Here is a 25,752-nt window from a genome sequence, read left to right on the forward strand (position 1 = left end):
TTCTAAATGCCGCTATTCATTGATCTATCTGCTTGGGACTTTTCCTCCGTCTCTTTCTAACGTATTGGCGATGTCACGCAGCGAGCATTAATGAATCTGAGTATGAAAAAATGGCGAATTCGCGCATACACCCGCGACAGTTTTCGAGCGTGCGGCTGCGGCATAATTGTATTTGAATTTTTACCGGTAACGTCGCAGTCCTGCGATTTAATATACATTCGCTTTATCTTACTTATCTTATAATTCTTGTATATACTTGTATTAACTAGAAAGTGACACTTGCGACTACGTCATTTTGACTCGTCAAACACGAATTAACCTTCGATATTTTGTTTATTCAATCGAATATATAAATGCAGCCACATCTCATCGATGAAATTTTTGAAGAAATCCATGTTTGACGAGCCCCTTCCCCCTTCCAGATACGTTAGCGTTCAAAAACAACTTTCACCCGTTATAAAAGAGTTAACCTTGGTAAACAAATAATATCATCTGCAGCTATCGTTACGTTCAAATTTTTCAATTTAATTATCCAATCCAGACCGAAAAGGTGAAATAAAAACTTGTGTTATTTTTCAGAATACAAACAATACTTTTAAAAGTTTGAAATTCAATCATTAACCGCACATTCAATGGTTAATAAATGAATTGACACTTGCTATCTTTGTACGTTCTTCAAACATTAAAAATAAAATTTCCTGATAAAATGTTGAAATATTGTTGCATAAGTAATAAGTTGCATTGGATAAATTAAAATTTTCATACTCTTCATTTCCCCATTATTATCTTCTTGATCGAGATAGCCTCTTTGATTTTTTTCTCCCTCGAAAAAAAGTCTGCATAAAACCAACACAGAAAGATCTTGGCGCAGCATTGTGTAAAAATCCAAATGCCTCGTTTTTATCGCTATCAACAACATAACGTGCACTAGATAACGATGTGCTTTGCTTTCACATTGTATGTATACATATATGTATATCTGTCTCTCTTTTTTCGCGCAATCGAAGTCTGTGTGTGTGTGCGCGCACGCGTGTGTGTCTATGTGTATGTAGGAGAGCGCAGAATGTCATCTACCCCTTGGCGCGCTTCACTCTTGCATGTAAACAATGAAGGCAACAAGTGCAATCCACATGGTGTTGTTTTACGTCTCAACGACAGGAAGAAGACGAAGAAGAAGAAGTAACAACAGTTGGAGCGAAAAAAAAACACAAAAAAAAGCTCAAAATTTACTCACTTAGGTATAAACTCATCGAATAATAATGAGACGAACCTGCCAGTGTCGGGCGCTCTGCTCTTCAGCTCATAATACATGAAGTCCTGCGTACTAGCAGCCGCAAGCGTTTGTTCGAGGTCACAGCTGTACTCCAGGCCCAGACTGTCATCTTCCGAGCCCAAACGCGTTAGAGCGTTCAGATCGAAGCTTATGTCGATACCAGATTCTCCATTCATCATGTTTATTTATTAATTCGTTTATATGTATTAAAAAAAAAAGAAAAAAAAAGAAAGAAAAAAATAAGCACTATCTTCTCAACATTAATGCACACCACAACATTCATCAATATCTAAAAGTAACACTGGAAAAATTGGTCACGTTTTAGCCGTATTGTCTTCGGTAGTTTTGCATGTGAGTCGGTATTGTCAGCGTTCAGCTACAGCACTGGTTAAGTCTAAAGTTCGATCTACTTGACGATTCGCAAAAAGATGGCGCTCGAGTAGCTCTTCATCGCGCACAAAAAAATAAGCGGCGTATTTTATAATAGGCAGTTACACTGACGACGCACACCGACGCACAATCGGGCCGATTTATATTCAAAGAATTACTTGTATATGCACACTATACAGCGATGCACGCAATGTGAAGCAGCAACAACAGGTTGAGCTGAACTGCGACCGGCAATAGCAACTCTATTACGACAGAAGAGCGCGCGCGTGCTGCACTTGTGAACGGCCCGCCGCACGAATCGAAAAAATATTACATGCGAGAAAGAGAGCGAGCAAGTGAGCGAGAAAGAGAGAGAGAGAGAGAGAGGTGATAGTGAGAGTTTCAATGAAAAGTCTGTACTGAAGCAGCGGGATCGCTTAGAGCGCCTCTCAAGCGACGACGATGACGGCAACGAGAGCGAGCTGAGAGCGCGTTGATGCGCGCGAGCTGCACGTAAGCCAGAATCCCCTTTATATCGCCAAGATTTCACGTTGAGTAAGAGTGTATATTATGGTACATACACAGCTCGCGATTGTACATGGCTGTATAGATGCTACAAGTGACGAAGTGGCAATAGTAGCAACAACAGCAGATACGGAGTGAGAGGCCAGGCCCCTCTCCAAGCTCTGCTACAAGCGCCAAATTACGTGATTAATTTGTATACCGAGCCGTCTGCTGGGTTGCCGATCGCCACGGCTTAAAATCGCTTTACATCGTCAAATTTTTTTTACACTCATTTATTCAATATTTAATCTTGTAGCTTATTCCCTGGATTATTAAAAATCACTAATCATGTTAGAGTTCTAAAACTGTCATTAAATAATAGAAATTCGTATAATAACAGTTTTCTTTGGATTAAGTATTTGAAACAAACCACGATAATGAAAATTTTTAAAACTATACTATTGAAACAAATTCATATACCATATCAGGATAAATTTGTTCCGTATGTCGCGAAATAAAATCTGCGGTGTAAAGGGGAAAAAAATTAAATCTCGCATGAATTTTCAATTTTCATGACATATCAAATGAATTTTTCACTATGATGTAGATACATTTTTTCCAATATTTAATTATTTCAGTAATCTATTGAAAAAACAATTTCGTCAGTTGATTAATTAATACATCATTTTTTCACTTATGTGAAAATCATCAGGGTAGTTGTAAAATTATCTTTAGATTTCTAATCATAATCTAGATCATATTAGTATCAAATATTATTTTAGTGCACTGATCATCAGTAGCTCCTAGATAAAAATATTGTTAATAAATAGTGGGAAATAAAGGTATTGTGAGCTAGCCAAAATTCCAAAGGTAATTAAAAGGTGACGGGTGAACATTACATGCAATTAGTGAATCATTATTTTTAGTACCTGATAATAAGTTACCTTTGTGAACTGACGAATTGTTACAATTGATTATCTTATCAAACTTCGTCTTAAAGACTCTATACACAATCAAAACGAAACTACTATGAATATCAAGATAAAATGCAAGTCATTGTTTGAATTTGCTTCTACTATCGTTTTTGTATATATATTTCTTTATATGGTTCAATTAGAAGCTAATCAAATTATTGAGATTAGTTTCTACGTTGATATTGTAACTTGTACGGTTTAGGGTTACCGCACAAAAACTGTATGATATGGAATTTTATAAAAACTCAAAGACTTTAGTGAATCGATCATCAGTATTTCTCTTATTATAATTTGCACATTTGAAATGAATTATATCGTTATATCAAGCTGACAATACCGTAATTTGAGCATTTGTACGTACGCACAAAAGAATACATGTTTCGTTTCAGTGTGTTTTTTACGAAACGAGAGATATTTTAGAATACCGCGAGAGAAAAATTTTGCGTACACATAATGATTGCATTCGACAAAAAGAAACTTTTGAAGCTTTCAATATGATAAAAGAAAAACAAACGAAATTACTTTTTCATTTCGGTAAAAATAAAAGAAGAAAGAAAAACTGTAGAATCTTGCTGAGAGAGTGTGTACGTGTGTATGTGTGTGCATGGCAAGACAATTCTTGAATGGCTCAAAGGGTATGTGCGCTAGTTCATTTTGTCACAGCCACAAAGGCATTCTCAGTTTACATTCAAGATATACAATATAGCCGACTGTGCCCATGTGTGTCTGAGTGCATATATGTGTATTCATAGTCCTTAAGGGTTGACTTTATATATGTAGGTCATACTCAAGCTGCGTATATGTGTATGTGCGTGACAATCTGCAGCAGACGTGACGTCCCAGGGAGATATTAATGCGTTATCTACGGTACACTAGGAAGGTCTTAATCTATGATTTTAGAGATTAATAATGTAGTCGTCGGGTACATATAGAAGGGGTATGTGTATAATTTCTCGACTTCCTTGAGACCTGCAGCCATTAGCACGTTAATATTTAGCCAGCTACTGAATTAGCATTTTCATTTTAATTTTTGCTCTTGAAGAAGCTTTTTTTTAATATCCACAAGAATACAAGTACATACGTTGTGTTATAAAAACAAAATCAAATTTGTATGCGTAATCATAAAAAAAATGTTGTTACGCAAAGCGAAATCAGAAAGTGTCAGTAGCGCATCGATTCCGATGATTCAGTTCGTACCAATGCTCGAAGTATGCACGAGTATCCAATGTGAAGAATAACAATGATAAAGTATCCGTATAAAAATCGCGCGTTTTGTATACTGATTTATTTGGCACTGGTGCAATCTGTGCTTATGCAGAAGCTCACGAAGAACGTGTCGGAACATCTCGACGAGTACTGGATGTTGTTCAAGGTAAATATGGCTGTGCCCGGACGAAGCTGGCACCGCAACGCTGACTCGTTACGATCAATAAAAATTAACGCTGTTTATATGCGGCGTGCAGACACGGAATAATAAGACGTACACGGGGCGCGAGGAGCGTCAGCGGCGCATCGCATGGGAAAACAACCTGCTGAAGATTTACGAGCACAACCTCTTGGCCGAGGCAGGCCATCACAATTATACTCTCCGAGATAATACCTACGCAGATCTCAACAGTCGCGACTATATCAAAGAACTGGTTCGTTTCGTATTATTACTACGTCATTATATTATAACGAGCCTCTGATGTCCTAGGATTTCTTTTTATCCTTAAAAAAGTTCATTCAACCTCTCGAGTGAACTTCCTCTTTGACTTATTATAATAGTATCAGATTTTTGCCACACTCTGAGCCTTTATTACAAAAGCGGAAAGCAAAGATAGGAGACTGATATCTTTTGGCCCAGGAATCACTATATTCGATCTTTTGATTGTGCCGAGGATCCAAGATTTTTCCACTTATACGCGATTTTTTATTGATGTTTTCGTCATACACGTTGCGGCCAATGAATTTTTCCAATAAAAAGCCGAACCGAAGAACTTACCACGGGTATAGCCTCGAGCGGTAATAGCCAGTGAAGCTCTCTCACGCGCTGTGTATTCTTTGAGAAATCTAACGAAAATCACGGGACTGCAGAAAATTTCTTGTAAAATTTCTGACAAAAAAAAATATACGTAATCCGATTGGGGAATGGAAATATTAAAATATTATTGCATATGGCGATTCGCATATTTTTTAATTAGGTCAAGTTGGTGCCAAGTCGGCGTCGTCGAGTAAGCGACGAGGAAATGGTTGCCTCCGTGTTACAAGATCCGCGTCGCATACCTCGCTCACTGGACTGGCGTGAAAAGGGCTTCGTTACCGAACCGGAGAATCAAGAGGACTGCGGCAGTTGCTACGCCTACAGCATAGCAGGCAGCCTAGCGGGCCAGATTTTTCGTCAAACTGGCCTGGTCGTGCAGTTGAGCGAACAGCAGTTGGTAGACTGCAGTACGCAGACGGGCAACATGGGTTGTACCGGCGGCTCGTTGAGAAATACCTTGAGATATCTCGAAAAGTGTCGTGGAATCATGGCTGATGCCTCGTATCCTTACACAGGGGAGGTGAGTTCAAAATTCTACATGGTACTTTCCATTGTGCTATTCTCAAATGTTAATATATAAAAAATATAGCTCGTTAGCGTAAACTTACATTTCATTTTATGATTCCACCATTTTATCCTGTTTGAAAAATATATAATAATAGTACTTAAAAATGTGTATTGATCCTAAGCAAGGTGCTTGTAAATACCAGCGCAGCATGAGCATCGTAAACATTACCTCATGGGCTGTTTTGCCAGCGCGAGACGAGCTTTCCCTCGAAGCAGCTGTGGCTACCATAGGACCGATAGCCGCTTCCATCAACGCGGGTCTTCAGTCTTTTCAGCTCTACCAGTAAGAGCTGATATTTTCTGATGATTACACGCTATATTGATAATCAAATCTTTTGCTCGTTACTCGAATAGCTCCGGAGTATACGATGACCCAGCCTGTACGTCGAACGTTGTAAATCACGCAATGCTGATTGTCGGTTACACGCCCGACGAGTGGATCTTGAAGAATTGGTGGGGCGATACCTGGGGCGAAAACGGATACATGCGATTGCGCAAAGGAGTCAATCGCTGTGGAATAGCTAATTACGCAGCTTATGCCAAAATTTAATATTTTTCATTCGACAAGTATCATCATATTTTTATACTTTTTTTTACAACAAAGCCAGAATTATACACCAAATTTTCTTCAGCAGTTTTCTCTAATACCCTGTAAATCTCATCCCCGATAATGCAAATAAAAATGTTGAAATAAGCAGATGATAAGGCATTCGTCGATGTCAAATATTGTCTTTCGTTTTTTCAATACGTCAACCAAATGACGTCTCTCGTATCTCGCTCGACTGTAATATGCACGCTTGATCACTGTAAAGAGGGTTTGAGGAAGTGCGAGAAGCAAAGCAGCGGAGCATCTGCGCACATCACGTCTTCATCTTTGTATGTGTATAAGCATAAGCGTGTACGAACGCCTGTACAACAGCTTCAGTCAAGTGCACGTGTTCAGCAGTGTGAAATCGACGAGGCGCGTGTATGATATATAACGTCGACGTAGTCGTCGTCGTCGTCGTCGCGGCAAGCCCTGCGAAATAACGTCAAATTCAATGCTCCACAGGGCGTTAAGATTACTATACGTGCAGATGCTCGTACGTTATATTATGTTCTTACAGCTGCTGCTGCTCCTGCCACTTCGAGCGTATTATTTGCAAGCGAGGATTTAATACTTATTATGAGGCATAATTAATATTTTCAGCTAAAGTGCATACGTGCCAGGAGTATTCGATGTTGCGTAAAAATATAGCGACCCGTTAAAGCTGTCGATTTTTATTTTTAACTTACTAATTAATTACTCTTGCAAGCTAATTGGTGAAATAAAATTAAATGACAAAAAGCGCCAAATAAAATATGGTTTTTCTTTTTTTGATTTCTCTTTTTCTAACCTACAGGTGCTAGGGATTTTTCAGTTAAAAATGACTTTTTATTCTTACTGAAATGCATGTCTATAAACATCGATTCACTAGTTTCATACACCCCGAGTCTCGGATGATCGACATGTCGACCACCCCCGGCGTCTAAAGGTTAATTACATTTCAACGTTTCTTGGTGATCCGGGCTTTGTTTTGGAGTTTTTATGTTAAAAATACCTCGATTATAGTATTCAATGCACACTTCAGCAATGAAAAAAATTACCGCAATGATCATTCCTACCGCTAAAAGTATTAAATGAGGTAAAAACTCGTACATATTAATACTCGATGCCATGAGTACGTCTACACGACAGTGTGGCTTCCTAAATAACCAACGATTCAGTTGTCTACGTCTCAAGCCAACTTCTGCAATTTTTGTTAGCCTGTGAAAAGACATTTTTATTACTCACAGGCATACTTTTCTTTTTTTTTTGCTCACCCAACACGTCCTATTTCGACGATCGAACTGTTCCAAGTAACTGCAAAGGCGGTAAATATTTTTTGAGCTAAATCTACTTCCGTTAATTCACAAATTTCATGATTTTCGAAAGTCTGTTCAATGTGTGGATAGCCAACCTCAGGGTGCGTATGATAGGCAAAGCCGCCGTCCTTCACTAATTTAATTCCGTCTTTGGGTGGTATAAACCACTTCGATTTGGGTAATTTTAGCCAGTAGTTTTTATAAAATTGCTGAACTTCCCATTCTGGAAACTTTAAAAAGCATACAAATTTCGATGGTGGTAAGCAATACGTATATCAAGTACCTTGAGGAAAAATTCCAAGTAAATCATGTCTTCTGAAGCCATTTGTAAATTCAACTTGGAGAACTCGTTAAGCGAGTTGTTTATTTTGAAAATTGGCTCGTCTAAACGAGCAGAGACGATACTTGCCGAGTAATAGTTATAAATCAAAACGCTGAATATCATAGAAAATAAAAAAACTATGCGGGTCGATATACGCGTCATCTTCGCGTCCGTGCCTAGTTGTATAGACAGAAACAATCTAGAAAAAAGCTTTAAAGGTGAGAAACGTGTACATACCTTGTTGACACATTGTTCCAATAATCATTAAAAAGGAATTTGATATTCTCATGTGCATTGAGGTAACGCCTTCAAAACGTAACAATAGAGACCAAATCCAAGCTAATAGAATCAAAAGATAAAGCATTAAATGCCAAACTTGATTTTCTAAAGGTCGAAAAACTTCCGCGACTTTGATATTTGTTGGTTGTGGATTCCGGAAAATGAAGCAAGTTCTATTCAAAAACTTGAACGATTGTAAAATAATGAAACAATGATGCGGTGATATTAAAAGTGTTATCTTTACCTAAAAGGCCAGTCTGCATGCATGAATCTTATGATTTTCAATCTTTTAGCGTTGATTGAAATCGGAGTACCTGTTAAATCTGCCGTATAATTTATTAGAGCTCTCGCTATGGGACCCAATGTGTCACCTGGAATCCACTTCGTGGTTTCCTGAGCATCGAGTCTATTTTCAGCGAAAAATAAAAAACAAACACTCGTGTCAGAGTTTGGAATATTTACTCAGTATTTAGCATACTTACGTGAAATTATATAAATCGGAAAGATGCAAGAGAATATGGTAAGAAAATTTTGATTGCGCGTCGCCGGTACCAATAGTGTACGTATTATAATAATCCACTAGTTCCATGCCTTCCGGTTTATGCGAGCACTGTAATTTGGCTATCAAAAATGGACATTTGGAACAGTCTATCATTCAATACATTACCTTGTAAAATATCCCTTTCACAATAGCACCGCGTAAATTCGATCTTCTTACAACCTTCGGTCGAGTTAATATAATTTTCAACCCAATGTCGTTTTGCCACTTTGCTAACAGATCGACTTTCAATTTTTCTCCACGATGGCTCAAAAAGTTATAAACATCGTAAAAAAGAAAGACACTTTCTTCACTGCCAGGTACAACAACTACCAAGTCTGTGGAAATACCAAAGGCAGTGTCGTCTAATAAATTTAAAATATTTGTGAGATTTGAACCGAGAATAAGCCATTGATGCAGATCATCGAACAAACGCAAGTCTGTTGCCTGCATGATGTTGTTAAATTTGAAATATTAATTACTTCGGAAATTTTTTATTGAATATTTCGATGATCACCTTAAACATGATCCTAGTAAAGAAATCTTCACTATGACAACGTGCGTCGAAGAAAATTCCAATTTTCCAATACTTCGTGTATGTCAAAGAGTGCGTTAACGTATCTTCCAACATTTTGTTTAGATTGGCTGTGATTCCAACTGCACTAAAATTTCTTATTAGCTGTACATCTTCTGCAATAAAGGGTGGTTTTATTTCATATAGGTTATTCAAATTAGACAATTCATTTCTTTACCTTGAAAAGAGTTGCATGAAAATCCAATTACTCCCTGTGATTTTTTGCAGTTAAAGTAATCTAAGAAAAGATTATTTTCATAACTCGCTTGAGTATTTACAAACAAAGCGAGTTTGATCAAAAAATAAAAAATCATCGCAGACCGTCGCCCACGCAGTTAAATTTAGTCAGTCGTAGTTTTTTATTTGATGTAGTTCAAAAAAATTGCATTTTATGAGCTACTTCAATCGATCCAAGTGACAAGAGTTTATGATTGACGCATATTATTTGTTGCTATTAGTCAATAACTCTAGTGCTACTGACTTAGTAATCTATACGTTAATATATTTTATTTTTGGTTTCTTCGTAGGCGAATCGATCCAAAAACTTTATTATTTATAAGTAATAATCGTTAATGGAATTTGAACGACAGGTGTAATCTTATTTATTCTTACATCATTATGTATTTGATTGAAATTATTCATAAGTATTGACTACGATACACATCGATAACATTTCACTCATTTATTAATGAAAAAGTCGCACGTACATATCAGTTGAAATAAAAAAGTATGTCACGAATTCATGAAATTTCGAATTGAGCCGGAACTTGTAAAATTTTTAAGTCTAAAGAGTCGCAGAATAATAATTTGCCGATTGCTGATAAGTATTTCAACGATACAGGCGACTAAGGCCAGAATCATGCCGATCCCAAGAAGCACCAGATGTGGCGCAAACTCGTATATATTTACGCTAGATGCAGTTAAAATGTCTTTGCGGCAATGCGGCTTCCGGTGAAGCCACCTGGTGAGCTGTCGCTGCCGCAGACCAATCTCCGCGATTTTTGTCAACCTATGCATAACATAAATAGTGCGAATGATTTTTATACGACGAGAGGAAAAAATTGTTTTTTCGCAAACCTTGCTTACCCAATTCTCATCGTTTCTACGATACTACTGTTGAGCGTTACTGCAAAAGCGGCAACGTTAAATCGAGACAAATCGACCTCCGTCAATTCGCAAGTCTCTCGATGATTGTACAGCCTATTGATGAATGGGTAAGCGACCTCCGGCTGTGTGTGGTATGCAAAGCCACCCTTTTGAACCAAATCCATGCCTTGTTCCGGACTCATAAAACGATGTTTTTCGGGTATATGTTGCCAAATGTTTTTGTAAAATTCTTGCACTTCCCAGTCTTTGTACTAAAGATATTGGTAAATAAATAAATGAAAAAAAATGAAAAACTATTATATACCTTAAAAAAGTAGGGTAAATAAACTGTCCATTCAGAAGATAATTTTAAATTTAGTTTGCTCATTTCGTTCAAGGAATTGTTGATTTTGTAAATGGGCTCGCCAAAGCGAGATGATACGATGCTTGCTGAATAAAAATTATAGAATAATAAAGAGAAAAGTAATAAAAATATATAACAGATTCTAGTTGATAAACTATTCATTGCAACATCTGAACCTGTAAATAAGTTATAATAAATGAAAAAAGATTATCTTAATCGATCAAATTATGTAACGACTTCATAAACTCACTTTGTTGACACACAGAAGCAATTGTAGTCAATAATGAATCCGAAAAGCGAATGAATATAGATTCAGTACCATCATAGCGTAAGATTATGGTATACAAAATTACCTCCACAGTAAGAAGTACAATCGTCAAGCACCATACATCTGTACTAAGAGGACGTAACAATTCTTGAGTTTTTATGTTAGTTTTCGGAGGACTTCGAAAAATAAAACAAGTTCTAAGAATTTTCAGAATAAATTTGTTTTAATTACAAATTTGTAAATATCAATAATAATTATTCAATTTTTAATTTATAATATTACCGGAAAGGCCAATCTTGATGAACAAATTTAGATACATTTACCCTTTTCTCACTCATCGATATAGGTGAGCCAGTAATGTCAATTGAATCGTTTATCAGAGCTCGAACGATAGGACCCAAGGCGTCTCCTGCTTCCCACATTTTGGATTCGATTAAATTCAAACTAAAATCAAAAGAACAATTTTGAACCATAAAAATGATCATAAGTTAAATCAAGACGACGTACGTGAAATTGTATAATACTGATAGATACTGAAGTACAAAATATGCAAATCTATGCTGAGCATCCCAGCTGTTAAGAGCATTGTAATCGCCCAAGTATTCCTCTAGCGCAGTTCCGTTTGGTCTATGAGCGCACTTGAGACATATAATTTATTAATTTTTATGAAATTATTACATTATGATAATAATAAACGTTATGATTTAAACTTTATTTTTTAGTTTTCTTTCCACTTTGAACTTATGAAAGTATGAATTAATTATGTTTTTATTTTATTAAACAATATAAGAGCACACATTATTTTCAAAAATTCATTTCGTAGGTCTAGATATTTTATATTTTCATCAACTTGTTAAGAGGACATACAAGCAACAATTTTTTATTAAACTAAAATTTTTTTATCTCTGTTAAATTGTTATTTTCAGAATTTTATAAAATTAGTAAATAAAATAATTGTTATAATTTTTTAGTTGGATTCTTTATTTTTTTTTTTTATGAAAAATAAAACCATTTACTACCTTATAGAGCATTGCTCTTATCGAAATTTGGTGCATATTAGATCTCCTAATAATTTTGGATTGATTTAAACGGATAACAATGTTTTCCTCTTCAAACCAGTGACCTAATGAAATAACTTTGAGTTTTTCTCCAAGATTTTTAAATAAATTATACACGTCGTAAAGTATGAAACTATCGTTTCTTGCTGATGGTATCGCAATAACAAAATCTGTAGACGTGCCAAACGCTTCATCTTCAATTATATCCAAAATTCTCGATAAATTTGACCCTAATATTAACCAGTGATGTAATTCACCAAATATACGTAATTCGTTTGCCTTAACAATAAACATAGTTTCAATTGGTTTGCTTAAAATTTTTTAGTAATATTTTTCGTGACTTACTTCAAGAAATTTAGTTTTAATGATCTTGGTATCGTAGCAACGAACATCAAAAAATATGCCTAATCTATGATATTTTGTTTGAGCAAACAAGTTCATCGACACTTCATTGTATTTATTTATTCCTAACATGATATTTTTAAAACTCAAATTTTTCCGAAGTTGTATATCATCTATTTCAGGAAAAATAACTTCTTTAATTCTTACTCAGTAAAATGAAATGAATTCAAAATACACTACCTTTCAAAGCATTGCAAGAAAATCCAACAACTTGAGAAGTTTGTTTAAACACAAAGTAATCAACTATAAATTTATTGTCTTTTTTAGATTGAACAGTGCTGAATATAGATATAAAATAAAGGAAAAATAAGAAGATCATCGTACAAAATTTTGCACAAAATTAAAAAAAAACTTGAATCTATATCGAAAATTATGAATATTTTTTGTTATCAAGCACATCGCAGTACAAGCTTGTTTGAGTAACAATAAAATAAACGTCTTATATTGAAGTGTTAAGACTCGAATACTATAGTTTAATGTCACCTATGTGACACTATCGCGTGACTGCTAGTTTTTTCGATTGCAATAAATGAACCCATTCTTACACCTTCTTTATTGATTGGCTCGTATAAGATGTAAAGCTATACATTTTTTAACGCGGATACTTTTTAGTTCTTATTTGCAGTTCAAAACTTTCATAAGTTAAAAAGCATGTTGTGATACTTTTTTGAAATATACTGTCAAAAGAATTGGAGATAAATATATTTACTGATAATAAAAAATGGAAAAACCAAAATTTAGAAGTTTTTAATAATACAAAAAAATTTTCGATTCAAAGGTACGTTTTTTTATTAAATTAGATTATTTTACTTTTATACACTTTGTAGTAAAAGGCGCTGTACCTTTTTCTACATATAAAGCTTAAAAAATTTAAGGGGGGATAATTACATTTTCATACCAGCGGCCCGAAAGTGACTACTTCCCTGCAGCTGCGCAAAGCGGGAAGAGCGATTTTCGGGCCACTGTGTTTGAAAAATAGTATACAGGCCTATGCCGCAAAAAAAGAAAGCCCCACTAATTACTTTTACTCTGGGACTTTTCTATTTTTTGCGGCCTAGAGCAGTAATATACTATAAATGATGAAAATAAAGCATTTCTAATATCCAGAGGATATTCAGTTATATAACTTTTATTACTTTTGATTATTGAAACGTTAGTTATAATTTTTTACATCAACATTTACATGCGGGCTATAGCTATATGTCCAATTCGATGTATATTTATGAAAATAAGTCAAAAAGCAAATGCATCAAGCCGTACATTTTCAGTGACTAAACTCCAGGATGATTCGCTTCTCTACGTCCCCAAATCACGCGATAATACGATAAGAGCTTTTCAAGCGTGAATATCCAAACGCTTGACATCATACCAATGACCAGAAGTAGCAGGTGTGGCGCGAATTCGTATATGTTTATACTCGTTGCGCTTAAAATGTCGTTGCGACAGGGTGGCTTTTTGTACACCCATTTGGACAGCTGTCGATTTCTCAGTCCAACTTCGGTAATTTTTGTCAAGCTGCAGGTTCAAAAATGAAGGAAAAAAATGATTTCCATTCAGAACAAAATTACGAGTGATATAAAATTCGGTGATAAGTTACCCAATCCTTGCTAATTCTTCTATAGAACTGTTGAACGTCACAGCGAATGCGGTATAATGTGGCCTAGCAAGATCTACCTCCATTAATTCGCAATTCTCTCTATGCGTGTATAACTTATCTATATAAGCATATGCCACCTCTGGGTGCGTATGATAAGCGTATCCGCCTTTCTGAACCATCAACAGTGCCTGATCAGGCTCGACATAACGCTGCTTCTCCGGTATTTGCGACCATTTATTACTTACAAATTTTTTAACTTCAACATCACCGTGCTAAATTATGAAAATAATAAATTATTCAGTAGCATAAAGTATTATTAATTATAATTTACCTCTAAAAAATACTGCAAATAACTCATCCACTCTGATGACATTTTCAAATTTAAGTTTGTCATTTCAAAAAGGGAATTTTTAATTTTAAAAATTGGCTCATTTAATCTGACTGACACGATACTTGCAGAATAATAATTGTACATAAGGAGGCTGAATACCATAAGAAATAAGTACACTATGCGTGTTGATGGATGATTCAAGTGCACATTTGTACCTGTTTTTTGTTGAAAAAAATCATCAATACGTAAGAGATTATCAAAAAATGATTGTGTGCTACATAGACCGTTGTCGGTTGAATTCGACCGTCTAAGATTGCAGTTTTTATATATTCTGCATATAATTTACTCTTTTATATATTTAAGGAATCATTTTATGAATCGTTCCAATATGTTAATTAAAATGAGTAAAGAGAATATTTTATCTCTATCATGCTGATTTTTCATAACTACTATTTACTATTTTAAAGAAATTGTTATTGGAAACGTTACATAAAAGAACATTAATAATATTAACAGTTTTTTTCTGAATAATAAAACTTTAAAGTGCCTAACTATTAATTTTCTAAATGTTCATCATATATAATTTTTGAAATGCCCATGTTGGCCGAAAAATCGTTATAGCGCTGAGTTTCATGCGTTATAATGATCATAAAAGATCAAGTTCAGCTGCCAACGGCTTGTGCAGTCTAGGACAGACAATTTTCTTTTTTTCATAATCACCCATATATATCGATACATATACATGTTATAACGTCACGTTCAACTTGTTAAACCGAATTGATCAATTTGCAAAATTTTAAAATCTCCAGGTACATACAAACTCACTTTGTTGGCAAAGAGCACCGATGACCGAAAGAATTGAATTTGAATAATTAATCCAGGTGCGATCGCTTGTTTCGTAACGCAGTAGTAACGCGAGAAAATAAACGAATGCAAACAAGGTTATTCCCGTTAGCACCCAAGTTTTCATGCTCAAAGGTCGTAGCAATTCCCCAACTTTTAAATTTTTTGGCTGCGGATTTCGGAATATAAAGCAAGTTCTAAATGGCCAATCTTGATGCACAAATTTCATGAGGTACGTTCTCTGTATGTCCATGGTCAATGTTGTACCCGTAAAATCTATCGTTTTGTTAATCAATGCTCGAAGCATCGGTCCGAGTCTATCTCCTTCTGGCCACTTTTCAGATTCAGTAATTGATAAACTGAAAAATGAAGGATGAACTAAAAAATAAATGTTACATGACTTTTGAACGAAAAAAAAGTAAACTGCTTACGTAAAATTATAAAGATCAGAGAGATGCCTCAATATATTGAAAGAAAATTTAGCTCTGGCATCCCAAGTTCTGTGTGTGAAATCATCCAAATAATCTTCTAACAGCATTTCGGGTGGCTTATGTGCACACTGTAAAAAAATTGTATACTATTTTCAATAATAAAACTTCTAAACTTCACCTTATCACCTTGTAAAACATAGCCCTTTGGTCGACGTGATTTAAATTCGATCGCCTGGCAATCTTATTTTGTAACGAACGTACGACGTGGAGCCCACCTTTTTCATACCAATTACCATAAAACATGATTCTTGTGTTTTCGTTTCGATCCTTGAATAGGTTGTAAACGTCGTATAGCTCATAACCACTTCCGTCAAAAGACGTTACGGCGATGACAAGATTTGTGGATATGCCAAAGCTGGTGTCATCTAAAGTGCGTAAAACATCCGACATGTCATGGCTGAGTATGAGCCAATACCGCAGTTCGTCAAACAGTCGAGAATCTGCTGCCTACAATTTTCACATCTTAATTAAAGTTTTCAGATTGGCATTATAGTTTTATCGTCAGAAGATTCAGTTTACTTTAACAAATAGCGAAGTTACCAAATCATCGACGTAGCAGCGAACATCTATTAAAATACCAAGTTTCCAGTAGTTAGTATGAGCTATAAGATCTATTACAGTTTTTTCATCCAAAATTTTTAGAGAAACTGCGATGTTTTTTTCATTGAATCTCTTCAACAAATATGCATTATCTACATGATGTAAAACAATTAAAATTTATGATAACTAAACATAAAAGTATGGAGCAAAGTATATCTAATAATAAGTAAGCAAGAACCAATAGCAGTTACCTTCCAGCAAATTGCATGAGAAGCCAACGACATGTGAGACATTTTTATAAGAGAAAAAATCGATTACGAAATCGTTTGTTGTGTCTGCACAAATAATTGCAAGTAATGCAAACATAAACAAAAGCTCGATAATCATACTTTTTCCAAAAGTTCCAATGGACATGCAATAACATTATAAAAGATTAATTTTTCTCATCATATTAATTTTCTATACTGATCATGAAGACTGCAGAAATGCACTGAGATAGTGAATTTCAATGTTCCAATTGTATCGCCTGGAAATTTCGTCTTTATTTCTTATTCACATGAACAGCTGAGAATCGAATACAATCGATTTCTACAAACTAATTGAACTGATTTTCAACCTTACAAAAAATATTCTTACAATTTTATGCATAATAAAAAATGAACGACCGTCTTTCTCTTCAAGGTCAAGGGCAATACCTGTTAAACGTAAACGTCATAATTATCGATAATGACACCTATATCTTGAAATGGTAAATGACAGTACATCAATATGTTAAATGTAAATTAATTTATATAATACTAGCTATCGCTTGTCGTGCTTCGCGCGCATTTTAAGCAAGTTACAAAAGGTACAACATTTTTAAAATTAACGTAACGTCATGCTCCTTGTTATAATGTAACATACGTTCCGTGCATTAATTGAAAAACAATAAAATACCTATCAAATGATTTTTTAAAATCTACATGGTGGATCCAATCGATTTATTCATGTAGAAATACGTATCTGTATCTTTTTATGATCATGTATCAACACTTCTTAGCAACATAATATTAGTCCAGTCAAATTAGTTTTGAACGTGAAAAAATTCGCAACCAGCGTTTCTCACCGGGATTCGTTAGGATTCGATGGTAGGAATGAAGTAATAACAAATGCCACAATTGAGTCGATTGGAATTTCAACAATTGGGCCCTTTGAAATTAGGAAAATCGGTTTTTCGACTACAGATTGAAAACCGTACATTTTATGAAAAAAAGTTTCAAACAAAAGTTGTAGGTCCTTGCAAGACCTAATTTTTAATTTGACATATATGTCAAATTGAAGGTCTTGCAAGGACCTACAACTTTTGTTTGAAACTTTTTTTCATAAAATGTACGGTTTTCAATCTGTAGCCGAAAAACCGATTTTCCTAATTTCAAAGGGCCCAATTGTTGAAATTCCAATCGACTCAACTGTGGCATTTGTTATGACTTCATTTCTACCATCGAACCCTAACGAATCCCGGTGAGAAACGCCGGTTGCGAATTTTTTCACTTTTAACATAGAGTCAGATCTAACTGGACTGGACTATATTGCTGTTGCAGAGCAACGCAATGAAGTGCTACTTTCAGCTCATAGCAGCAAGATGCCACTTCAGATCTCAATTCTGCATGGCGCTACTTATGCACCCTGTATAATAAAAACTAGCCTGACTTTCAGCGCGCGCTTTCTTCTTTTCTTATTTCATTTTGCCATTTTTCAATATTTAAAATAGAAAAATAAAATAAACGAAGATTATGTTATAAACTGTAAAAATACGCAATGGGTCAGCTTTTCGCCTCAGCTTCCCTTCGAGGAAATCAATTAAAATTAGTCTTAAGACATCATTAGGTTAACATTCCACTTTCTTAACTTTCTACAACAATGTATTGGCGCGCCAATAAACAATTGCAAGCTACTGAACGACCGATCATAGCGATTATAAACTGCTCACGCTAAAAACCTCACCACTTTTATAGTATAGCATAATAAAAATCAAAGGACGGCTAAATATGACGCTTTGCAAAGCCCATTTAGACTGTGCGCTCTCATATCGAAATCAGCCCAGAAATCAAAATTTTAATTTCAGTTTTTGAATCTTCTACTAAATTTTTTTCTGAAAGGCTGTATTGCAACCTTAAAAACATCAAAATAAAGGTTGTCATAGTCTTCTAAGCTTGAAAAAGTTATTATCATGAAAAAAATTATCTATAATAAATTTGGGTCCTTAAAAATTCCAAAAAGTCCTTTAAAAATCTTGAAAAATTCATACGTATTTATTGAATGTTAAAATTTTTCTGTTCTCTGCCTATTTTCTCAAGGTGAAAAGATGGCAAAGCACGAAAAAATTTTCGAATTAATCAAAATACATAAATTTTTTTTAAATTTAATTTAATGACTTTGAAAAAATTTACATGGCCATTTCAATTAGTAGCGAGGATTCTAAAAGGTTCAAATTTTTCAGAGAATATTTTTTTGGATAATAAATTTTTCGTTTCGTCTAGGCGAGGAAAAAAACCGTTTTTTTTTTACTTTTAGGCTAATTTACATCGATTATTTTAAATGCCAAGTAGATAGGGGAGAATCACCTATTGCGGTGCGTGTACTATTGTGGCTCACGTCTATTTAGCATAATTAGAAATATTTGTTTAAACTGAAATTCAACAACAATATTCTATGCAGAACACTTATCTAATTTATGCAAAAAAAATTGTTAAAAAATACAATTAACAATTAACTACAATTAATGTAATTAATGATGTTGTCAAATAGTAATACTGCGAGTCTCAAAACTTAATGATACGAAGAGTTTACTGCTCGGAAGTGGCTAATACTATGATGGAAAAGAAGTATTTGTGCTCTACTTTAACATGATGCTTTATTTTTAACGATTTATCAATTATTATTTGAGTAATTTACAAATTAAGAAGTTATTGTTTTTTTCCTAATATGGCGTATTCTAGCGGCCGATTATGGCGCCCAAGTAGTACATGTATTGGGGATTAAACGATAATCAGCGCCCTTTGTATATTCAATGCGGCCGTCCCATAAGAACCTTCGAGCCACCCGAAACTCGACTAAAACAATTTTCGGGTGACTCGTAGGTTCTTATGGGACGGCCACATTGAATTTACAGAGGGCGCTGATTATCATTTAATTTCCAATTGAGGTCTACATTACCCGCGCCACAATAAGCACAATAACAAATGTGTGATCTACATAACCTAAATCATTAGCTTGTTTATTCGAATAATTTGAGTAAAATATGATGCGCCACAATTGCCAAGCACATGTGTTTTTGCATTTCATACTAACATTATACTGCGCCATAATCGAACGAGATATGCGCCACAAAAGACGCAGGTTATCCAATTGCGGTGCAACGTTACGAATTGTTTCAGTTCAATTTGGATGAAAATAATTATTTTGTAAAAAAAAGAATTTTAATCGAAAGATTGTAACTTCAGGTTTAATTTGAACTATCATACATGTGATATTGACAAGGGGATCATAAATTTATTATGAGCGCTCCGCAATTACCCATTCTCCCCTACTGTCTAAAGAAAAAATTATGCTTGTAATTTTGGAGGTATCACTTTCAAGCATGCTCTCAAAAATGAAAACGCTAATTTTGAATATTGAGAACATAAACATTTTTATTTTAAGAAGTGAGGTATGAATTAAAAATATTAAAAATACAACAAAGTAGACAAATGATTTTATTTTTATAAACAATTATTTAAAAGTTAAGTCGGTTTTATTATTTTTTATTTTGGAAAGTAACATTTCAAATTATTGTACGTTTTTAAAACTGTATACAACTTTTTCAATTATTAATATACCAAACGCAAATGCCATACCCAATAATAAAATGATTAAATGAGGAGCAAATTCGTAAATATTTATACTAGACGCATTTAAAATTGATTTTTGACAACGAGGTCGTATGGATGTCCATCTTAAATGTTGCCGTTTTCGTAAACCTACTTCAGATAATCTAACGAATCTAAAATTGTTTAATAATATTTATTATATGCAAACTAAGTAAAGTTCAACTATTGCGTTGTAAATTACCCGATTTTTAAAATTTCCGTTAATGTGCTATTACGGCTAACGGCAAAAGTTGAAAAAGTGGGTTGTGCAAGATGAACTTCCATAAGTTCACAAATTTCCTTATTGCTGAAAAATCGATGGACGAATGGATAGCTTACGTCTGGATGAGCGTGATATGCAAAACCACCATTTTGTACCATGTGCATTGCTTTTTCTGGTAACATAAACTGTTCAGCTTCTGGAATGGTTGACCAAGTTTTGTTGTAGAATGTTTGAACATCCCAATCCATTTTCTGTATTCGCAATGAAAAACCATCAATAAATTCCATAAAATCTCTTAGAAATGCGGAGAGAATCTATTTGTACTTTAATAAATAGCTCGAAATAAACCATCCACTCAGATGCTAATTTCATATTCAACTTTGAAAGCTCGTTTAGTGAATCATTAATTTTAAAAATTGGTTCATTTAAACGCGCAGAAACTATGCTTGCTGAATAATAATTGTAAAAGAGATAGCTAAACATCATGATGTGAAAAAAGGCAATCCGGGTAGATATATGTTTCATTGGAACTTCCGTACCTGTGGTATTAAAAATTCATTTAATTAAATCATTGTTGAAAACAATATACTTGTTACCTTGTTGGCATAGAGCGCCAATTATAACGACAATTGACTCTGAATATCTCATAATTGTACTATTTATATTTTCGTATTTAAAAACAGTTGCTAAAATCCAAGCGCTTAATAGAAAAATTACTAGACTCAAGGACCAGGTATCAGTGGCTAGAGGTCCAAGGATCTCATTAATAGCTATGTTTTTACGTTGAGGATTACGAAATATAAAACAGGTTCTGAAGTAAAAATTATTGCAAAAATGGCAGCATACATTACCGTGACGAGAATTTAGAATTATATAACTACCTAAAAGGCCAAGCTGGAAATATGTATTTCACTAGATACGTTCTTTTGACATTCATCGTGGCTGGACTCCCAGTAAGATCTATTTGGTCTTTGCTCAATGCTCTCAAGATAGGACCGTACTTATCTCCAACTTCCCATTTACCTATATCTCCGCTAACTAATCTAAAATTTAATCACATAAATATAACGATGCAATCAGATAATAGCGTAGAAACATTTAAATTTACGAGAAATTGTATAGATCCGTAAGATGCTTTATCAAATTAAAACCAAATTTTGACAGTCCATCTTTAGGGGAACTTGAATAATCCTGTAAATAATCTTCGAACGTCATATTTGGAGGTTTATATTTGCTCTGAAGAAACAAAAATTAGTTTAGTACTGTTGTGTTTTTTTATAGAATATTTCAAATCATACCGAAAAAAATGATATTTTCAATTTCAATTTTTGATAATTAGCTCGTTTTAATATTTTACTGTTCTGAGAATGAATTGTTATTTTGCCACTTGAGTTCCAAAATCCAAAAAAATTTACGCTCAAATTTCCACCTCTTTCTTTCCAGATGTTATAAACATCATAGAGTATAAAGCCCTCTGCCTTCAAAATATATTTTCATTTATGTTTCCAGTCATTAAAATTCATCATATTTACCGAATTATTATTTGAAGGAACAGCAATGACGAGATCAGTGCTAATGCTTAGTGAATAATTATCAATCCACGCTGCCGCGGCATCTAAATTTTGACTTATTATAAGCCAGTAATGAAGATTTCCATACATACGATTTACTGCTGCCTAATCATAATTATAATATATTGAACGATGTGAGGAATTCGTGCAATCATATCCAACTTACTTCTGAAAATATTCCAAGAATAGTTGATTGTTCTAAACACCTTAGGTCTAGAAAAACGCCTAATTTCCAATTTTCAGTTGAAGCCGATCTATGTATTTCGTGCAAACTATTAGTACTCGTGAGTGAAATAGAAATTCCACGTTGATTCAGAGTTTTGATCAAATAAATATTATCTGCAAGTACAAAATATCGTTGTAGAAGAAAAAAAATGATAAGAAACATTTAGTATTTTTAAAAAAGAATTACTTTCGATAGAACTGCAAGAATATCCAACAATGCTCGGTGCATTTTTATAATTAAAATAATCAAAAATAAAGTTGGTATTCAAGTCTGTCATTATGTTTTCAAATAACAAAAGCAAATGGAAAAATAATAATTTCATTTTATATTATCATATGATTTAAGCACTATTAAACGAAATCTTTTGCTTTTTATATTAACTCGCATTACTTGAAGCTGTTAAAATGAATTTAGTTTATGTGTTTTATAATTCAAACAATGTGATTTATGCCGTTTAATCGAAACGATCGTTTTTTGTAAAAAAGGACGCAACAATTTTACTTCCACATCAAGCGATAGAAGTCAACTCGATCGAAGACTTATGAAATTTTGATATCGCATGTTGTTAATCTTCACATCAGAAAATCTATGAATTCGCACGATTTGTTTTGCAGATTTTATTGATCATTAAACTCATAATACTACACTCGTAAATAATTTCAAACAACAAAAGTTTAGCCACCATTTTTGTCTTTCATATGTGCATCCAACGAGAACTCATTCAATTTGAGTATCTGTAGATTATAATTTCAAAAAAAAATATTATTACTGTTACAGTCAAACCAATCAATAGAAGAAGCAAGTGTGGAGCAAATTCCTCCATGTTGATACTTGCTGAGCTGAGAATATTTCGAAAGCAAAGTGGTCTGCGAGAAGTGAATCTTAAAACATTCCGTTTACGTATGCCTACGTCGGAAAGTTTCGTAAACCTAGTTAACATAAGTTCAAAGTTGTTTAATAATAATTTTTAAAGACTCACGTCATTACGACAATAATTACCCTATTTTTATCATTTCAGTGAAAGAACAATTTTTTCCAACGGCAAACGTTGAAAGTGTTTTTTTTTGCAAATGAACCTCGGTCAATTCGCATATTTCACGATTCTCGAAAAGTTTATCCACATATGGATAGACAGTTTCTGGATGAGCGTGATAAGCCAAGCTACCGTCCTGCACTAAGCGCACAGCTTTGTCGGGCTCCATGAAGCGATCTTGCTCTTTGAGCTTTGACCAACTGGTATTGTAAAACGCTCTGATTTCTTTATCTGGTTTCTATTTGTAAAAAAAAAACGAATATTGTTTGGATCGTTGGAGCGCTGTCATAAGATAACATTTTTTCTCGAAAACTTTACTTTTATGAATAAATCGAAGTAAACCATATAATCCGAGGATAATTTTGTATTGAGTTTGCCGAGTTCAGTGAGCGAATCGTTAATCTTGTGAATAGGATCGTTGAGCCGCGACGAAACGACTCCTGCTGAATAATAATTGTACAGAAGAAAGCTAAATATCATAATGGTTAGAAAGGCAATGCGTGTTGGAACTTTATCCATCTGAATGGTACAACCTTTAAAAGGTTTAAATAGGCTTTAGTCGATACAGTTACGATTGAGGGGAAAAAATAGAGTTAATAGTTTGATGTATTTACTTTGTTGGCAGAGAGATCCCACAACCAGTATAACAGAGTTAGAGTAGCGTTCGAGACTATACATTGGATTTTCATTGCGAAAAAGTGCAGCCATCATGCAACTACTCATGATCATAAAAGTTCCAGTTAAATACCATACAGCCGACTCTAAAGGACCCAAAACTTCGTTGACTCTTATACTTTTGTGTTGAGGACTGCGTAATATGAAACACGTCCTATAAGTTTAAATTGCACCTATACAGACATCTCAACAATTACATAAATACAACTTGATCATTTTCATACTATAATTACCTGAATGGAAAGGATTGGTGTACATATCTGGCCAAACCAGTACGCTTTGCATTCATGATTATTGGACTTCCGGTAATATCAGCTTGTTTTGTAGCTACTGCTCGAATAATAGGTCCAACAACGACATCATCTGTTGGCCATTTAGTAACAACAGTATGTTCTGATCTGTTTAGAATTATATACAATTTATACATTATCTGATATAATAAAACTTATAGTACAATTTAAGCTTATTAGCAGCAACATACTTGAAATTATACATTTCTGAAAGATGAAGAATCAGATTAAATCCAAACTTGGATATATTATCTCGAGGCACGATTGAGTACATCTTATAATAGTCTTCTAATGCCATATTTGATGGTTTATATTTGCACTGTTACGTGTAAGTATTCAAGAAGTGAGCTGAGTAATTTAAGAAACTCAAAATCGATAATTTCTTAAGTTACTCACTGAATAATAAGTCATTTTCATTGTCAATCCTAATAAATCAGCTCTTTTAGCATACTTTGAAGAGTCAAAGGAACTATCCAAATAAAAATGTCTATCTTTATTCCACCAGCCTAGATATGAAATGTTTAAAGAGGCTCCACGATCTTTCCAGATGTTGTACACATCATACAGATTGTAATTATCACCCTAACTCATAAGTTGCATAAATTACACATTTCTTTGCTAGTATCGCAATGAACTCAGTCATTGACTGACATTGCAAAAAATAATTTTATATAATTTTTATAGTTGTTAAATTATAAATATTTTTGTAAAAAAATAGTTTTTCTCCGCAAAGATAAACTATACTACTATATAACTATGCTACTTTTTTCAACTTTATTTTTATTGTATTAGTAACGACGTATGTAGGTCAATGACTAACTATCACTAAAAATATTAATAAAATCAATGATAAATGGAATTTAATTTACGGTAAAACTGTTCGAAGATACTGCAATCACGAAATCGGTTGAAATCCCAAAAGCTGTATCATCAATGAGGCTTAACGTATGATTGAGATCAGAACTGAGTACGAGCCAGTAATTCAAGAAATCATAAAGTCTTAAATCAGTAGCCTAAAATTCATAAGCGATCACAAATATATTTTTCTCGTAATTTTGTATCATTTTTCAGTATAAAATTGCCTTAGAGAATAAGAGCTCAATATTTTGAGTATCATGACACTGTGAATCAATAAATATACCCAATTTCCAATTACTAGTTGATATAATGTCTACTTTGTAGTTTTTATTTAATTTTTGTACTGCAGTTCCAATACCGTTTTTGGTGAATTGTTTCACTAACGAAAAATCGTCTATAAGGAAATGACGAATTAAATTTTAATTAGGTATGGATTTGACCTTGAATTGCTTACCTTCAAGGGAATTGCATGTAAAACCTACTACACTTGATATTTTTTTTAAAACAAAATAATCAACAATAAATTCACTTGATGATTCAACTTGAGTATTAACTATTAAAATAAGTAAGAATACTTCAAGGGCAATCATTTCTTATGTGTATATTATATATGTGATAAATAATATATATCTTTAATAAACGTGATTAATAATATATGTCTTTAATCTTTATAACGTTGAGTGTATCCGTGACAATTTTATA

At 33.9% G+C, this 25,752-nt stretch overlaps 5 protein-coding genes and 1 long non-coding RNA gene across 6 annotated transcripts in view; 1 reads left to right on the forward strand and 5 right to left on the reverse strand.

The window, feature by feature from the left end:
- The window catches only part of LOC106657998 (transcription factor E3), a 48,621-nt gene extending 46,601 nt beyond the window's left edge, over window positions 1–2,020 (reverse strand). Inside the window, exon 1 of the mRNA XM_014379759.2 lies at window positions 1,271–2,020. Within this exon, the coding sequence (XP_014235245.1) occupies window positions 1,271–1,452 (182 nt within the window). The 5' untranslated portion in view covers window positions 1,453–2,020. The remainder of the gene's footprint in view (window positions 1–1,270) is intronic.
- A 2,308-nt stretch (window positions 2,021–4,328) lies between these two features.
- LOC106657931 (cathepsin L1) lies at window positions 4,329–6,371 on the forward strand. The gene is made up of 5 exons (XM_014379646.2): window positions 4,329–4,492; window positions 4,584–4,760; window positions 5,304–5,663; window positions 5,833–5,993; window positions 6,065–6,371. Exons 1-5 carry the CDS (start codon window positions 4,361–4,363, stop codon window positions 6,258–6,260), a joined length of 1,026 nt encoding a protein of 341 aa, XP_014235132.1. The 5' UTR covers window positions 4,329–4,360; the 3' UTR covers window positions 6,261–6,371.
- An 858-nt stretch (window positions 6,372–7,229) lies between these two features.
- On the reverse strand, window positions 7,230–16,580 carry LOC106657763. Its single transcript, XM_023462636.1, has 20 exons — window positions 16,526–16,580; window positions 16,288–16,439; window positions 15,874–16,194; window positions 15,688–15,815; window positions 15,239–15,615; window positions 14,414–14,628; window positions 14,083–14,354; window positions 13,855–14,000; window positions 12,429–12,550; window positions 12,045–12,362; window positions 11,533–11,663; window positions 11,308–11,469; window positions 11,008–11,222; window positions 10,719–10,933; window positions 10,394–10,665; window positions 10,119–10,316; window positions 7,878–7,998; window positions 7,553–7,824; window positions 7,337–7,496; window positions 7,230–7,259 (listed from the first exon to the last, which is right to left on the reverse strand). Exons 1-20 carry the CDS (start codon window positions 16,578–16,580, stop codon window positions 7,230–7,232), a joined length of 3,882 nt encoding a protein of 1,293 aa, XP_023318404.1.
- On the reverse strand, window positions 8,519–8,945 carry LOC111694580. The gene is made up of 3 exons (XR_002763665.1): window positions 8,863–8,945; window positions 8,678–8,805; window positions 8,519–8,601 (listed from the first exon to the last, which is right to left on the reverse strand). It is a non-coding gene; the product is annotated as an uncharacterized LOC111694580 (long non-coding RNA).
- A 3,480-nt stretch (window positions 16,581–20,060) lies between the features above and the next one.
- LOC106657925 lies at window positions 20,061–23,088 on the reverse strand. The gene is made up of 10 exons (XM_014379640.2): window positions 22,964–23,088; window positions 22,135–22,307; window positions 21,930–22,073; window positions 21,696–21,875; window positions 21,506–21,633; window positions 21,279–21,440; window positions 20,994–21,208; window positions 20,722–20,936; window positions 20,377–20,648; window positions 20,061–20,308 (listed from the first exon to the last, which is right to left on the reverse strand). Exons 3-10 carry the CDS (start codon window positions 22,056–22,058, stop codon window positions 20,095–20,097), a joined length of 1,515 nt encoding a protein of 504 aa, XP_014235126.1. The 5' UTR covers window positions 22,059–22,073; window positions 22,135–22,307; window positions 22,964–23,088; the 3' UTR covers window positions 20,061–20,094.
- A 101-nt stretch (window positions 23,089–23,189) lies between these two features.
- LOC106657764 lies at window positions 23,190–25,640 on the reverse strand. Its single transcript, XM_014379439.2, has 9 exons — window positions 25,505–25,640; window positions 25,275–25,444; window positions 25,062–25,205; window positions 24,589–24,774; window positions 24,384–24,511; window positions 24,136–24,300; window positions 23,842–24,056; window positions 23,546–23,760; window positions 23,190–23,465 (listed from the first exon to the last, which is right to left on the reverse strand). The coding sequence occupies exons 1-9, from the start codon at window positions 25,638–25,640 to the stop codon at window positions 23,190–23,192; spliced, it is 1,635 nt and encodes a 544-aa protein (XP_014234925.2).
- Between the last annotated feature and the right edge of the window lie 112 nt (window positions 25,641–25,752).

This window comes from Trichogramma pretiosum, unplaced genomic scaffold (assembly GCF_000599845.2).
Source record: "Trichogramma pretiosum strain Unisexual culture from Peru unplaced genomic scaffold, Tpre_2.0 scaffold84, whole genome shotgun sequence".
NCBI lineage: Eukaryota > Metazoa > Arthropoda > Insecta > Hymenoptera > Trichogrammatidae > Trichogramma > Trichogramma pretiosum.

Coding starts and splice junctions, on each gene's coding strand:
- LOC106657764 (XM_014379439.2), bottom strand. CDS start 25,640: ATGATTGCCCTTGAAGTATTCTTACTTATTTTAATAGTTAATACTCAA. Junction 25,445..25,504: donor TACATGCAATTCCCTTGAAG/GTAAGCAATTCA, acceptor ATTTCCTTATAG/ACGATTTTTCGTTAGTGAAA. Junction 24,512..24,588: donor TGAAAATGACTTATTATTCA/GTGAGTAACTTA, acceptor TACACGTAACAG/TGCAAATATAAACCATCAAA.
- LOC106657925 (XM_014379640.2), bottom strand. CDS start 22,058: ATGTATGGAAATCTTCATTACTGGCTTATAATAAGTCAAAATTTAGAT. Junction 21,634..21,695: donor TGAAAATATCATTTTTTTCG/GTATGATTTGAA, acceptor TTGTTTCTTCAG/AGCAAATATAAACCTCCAAA. Junction 20,309..20,376: donor ACGGAAATTTTAAAAATCGG/GTAATTTACAAC, acceptor AAACAATTTTAG/ATTCGTTAGATTATCTGAAG.
- LOC106657763 (XM_023462636.1), bottom strand. CDS start 16,580: ATGTCTCACATGTCGTTGGCTTCTCATGCAATTTGCTGGAAGGTAACT. Junction 10,666..10,718: donor ATTTACCCTACTTTTTTAAG/GTATATAATAGT, acceptor CAATATCTTTAG/TACAAAGACTGGGAAGTGCA. Junction 7,999..10,118: donor GAAATACTTATCAGCAATCG/GCAAATTATTAT, acceptor TTACTCGGCAAG/TATCGTCTCTGCTCGTTTAG.
- LOC106657931 (XM_014379646.2), top strand. CDS start 4,361: ATGATAAAGTATCCGTATAAAAATCGCGCGTTTTGTATACTGATTTAT. Junction 4,493..4,583: donor AGTACTGGATGTTGTTCAAG/GTAAATATGGCT, acceptor TGCGGCGTGCAG/ACACGGAATAATAAGACGTA. Junction 4,761..5,303: donor GCGACTATATCAAAGAACTG/GTTCGTTTCGTA, acceptor TTTTTTAATTAG/GTCAAGTTGGTGCCAAGTCG.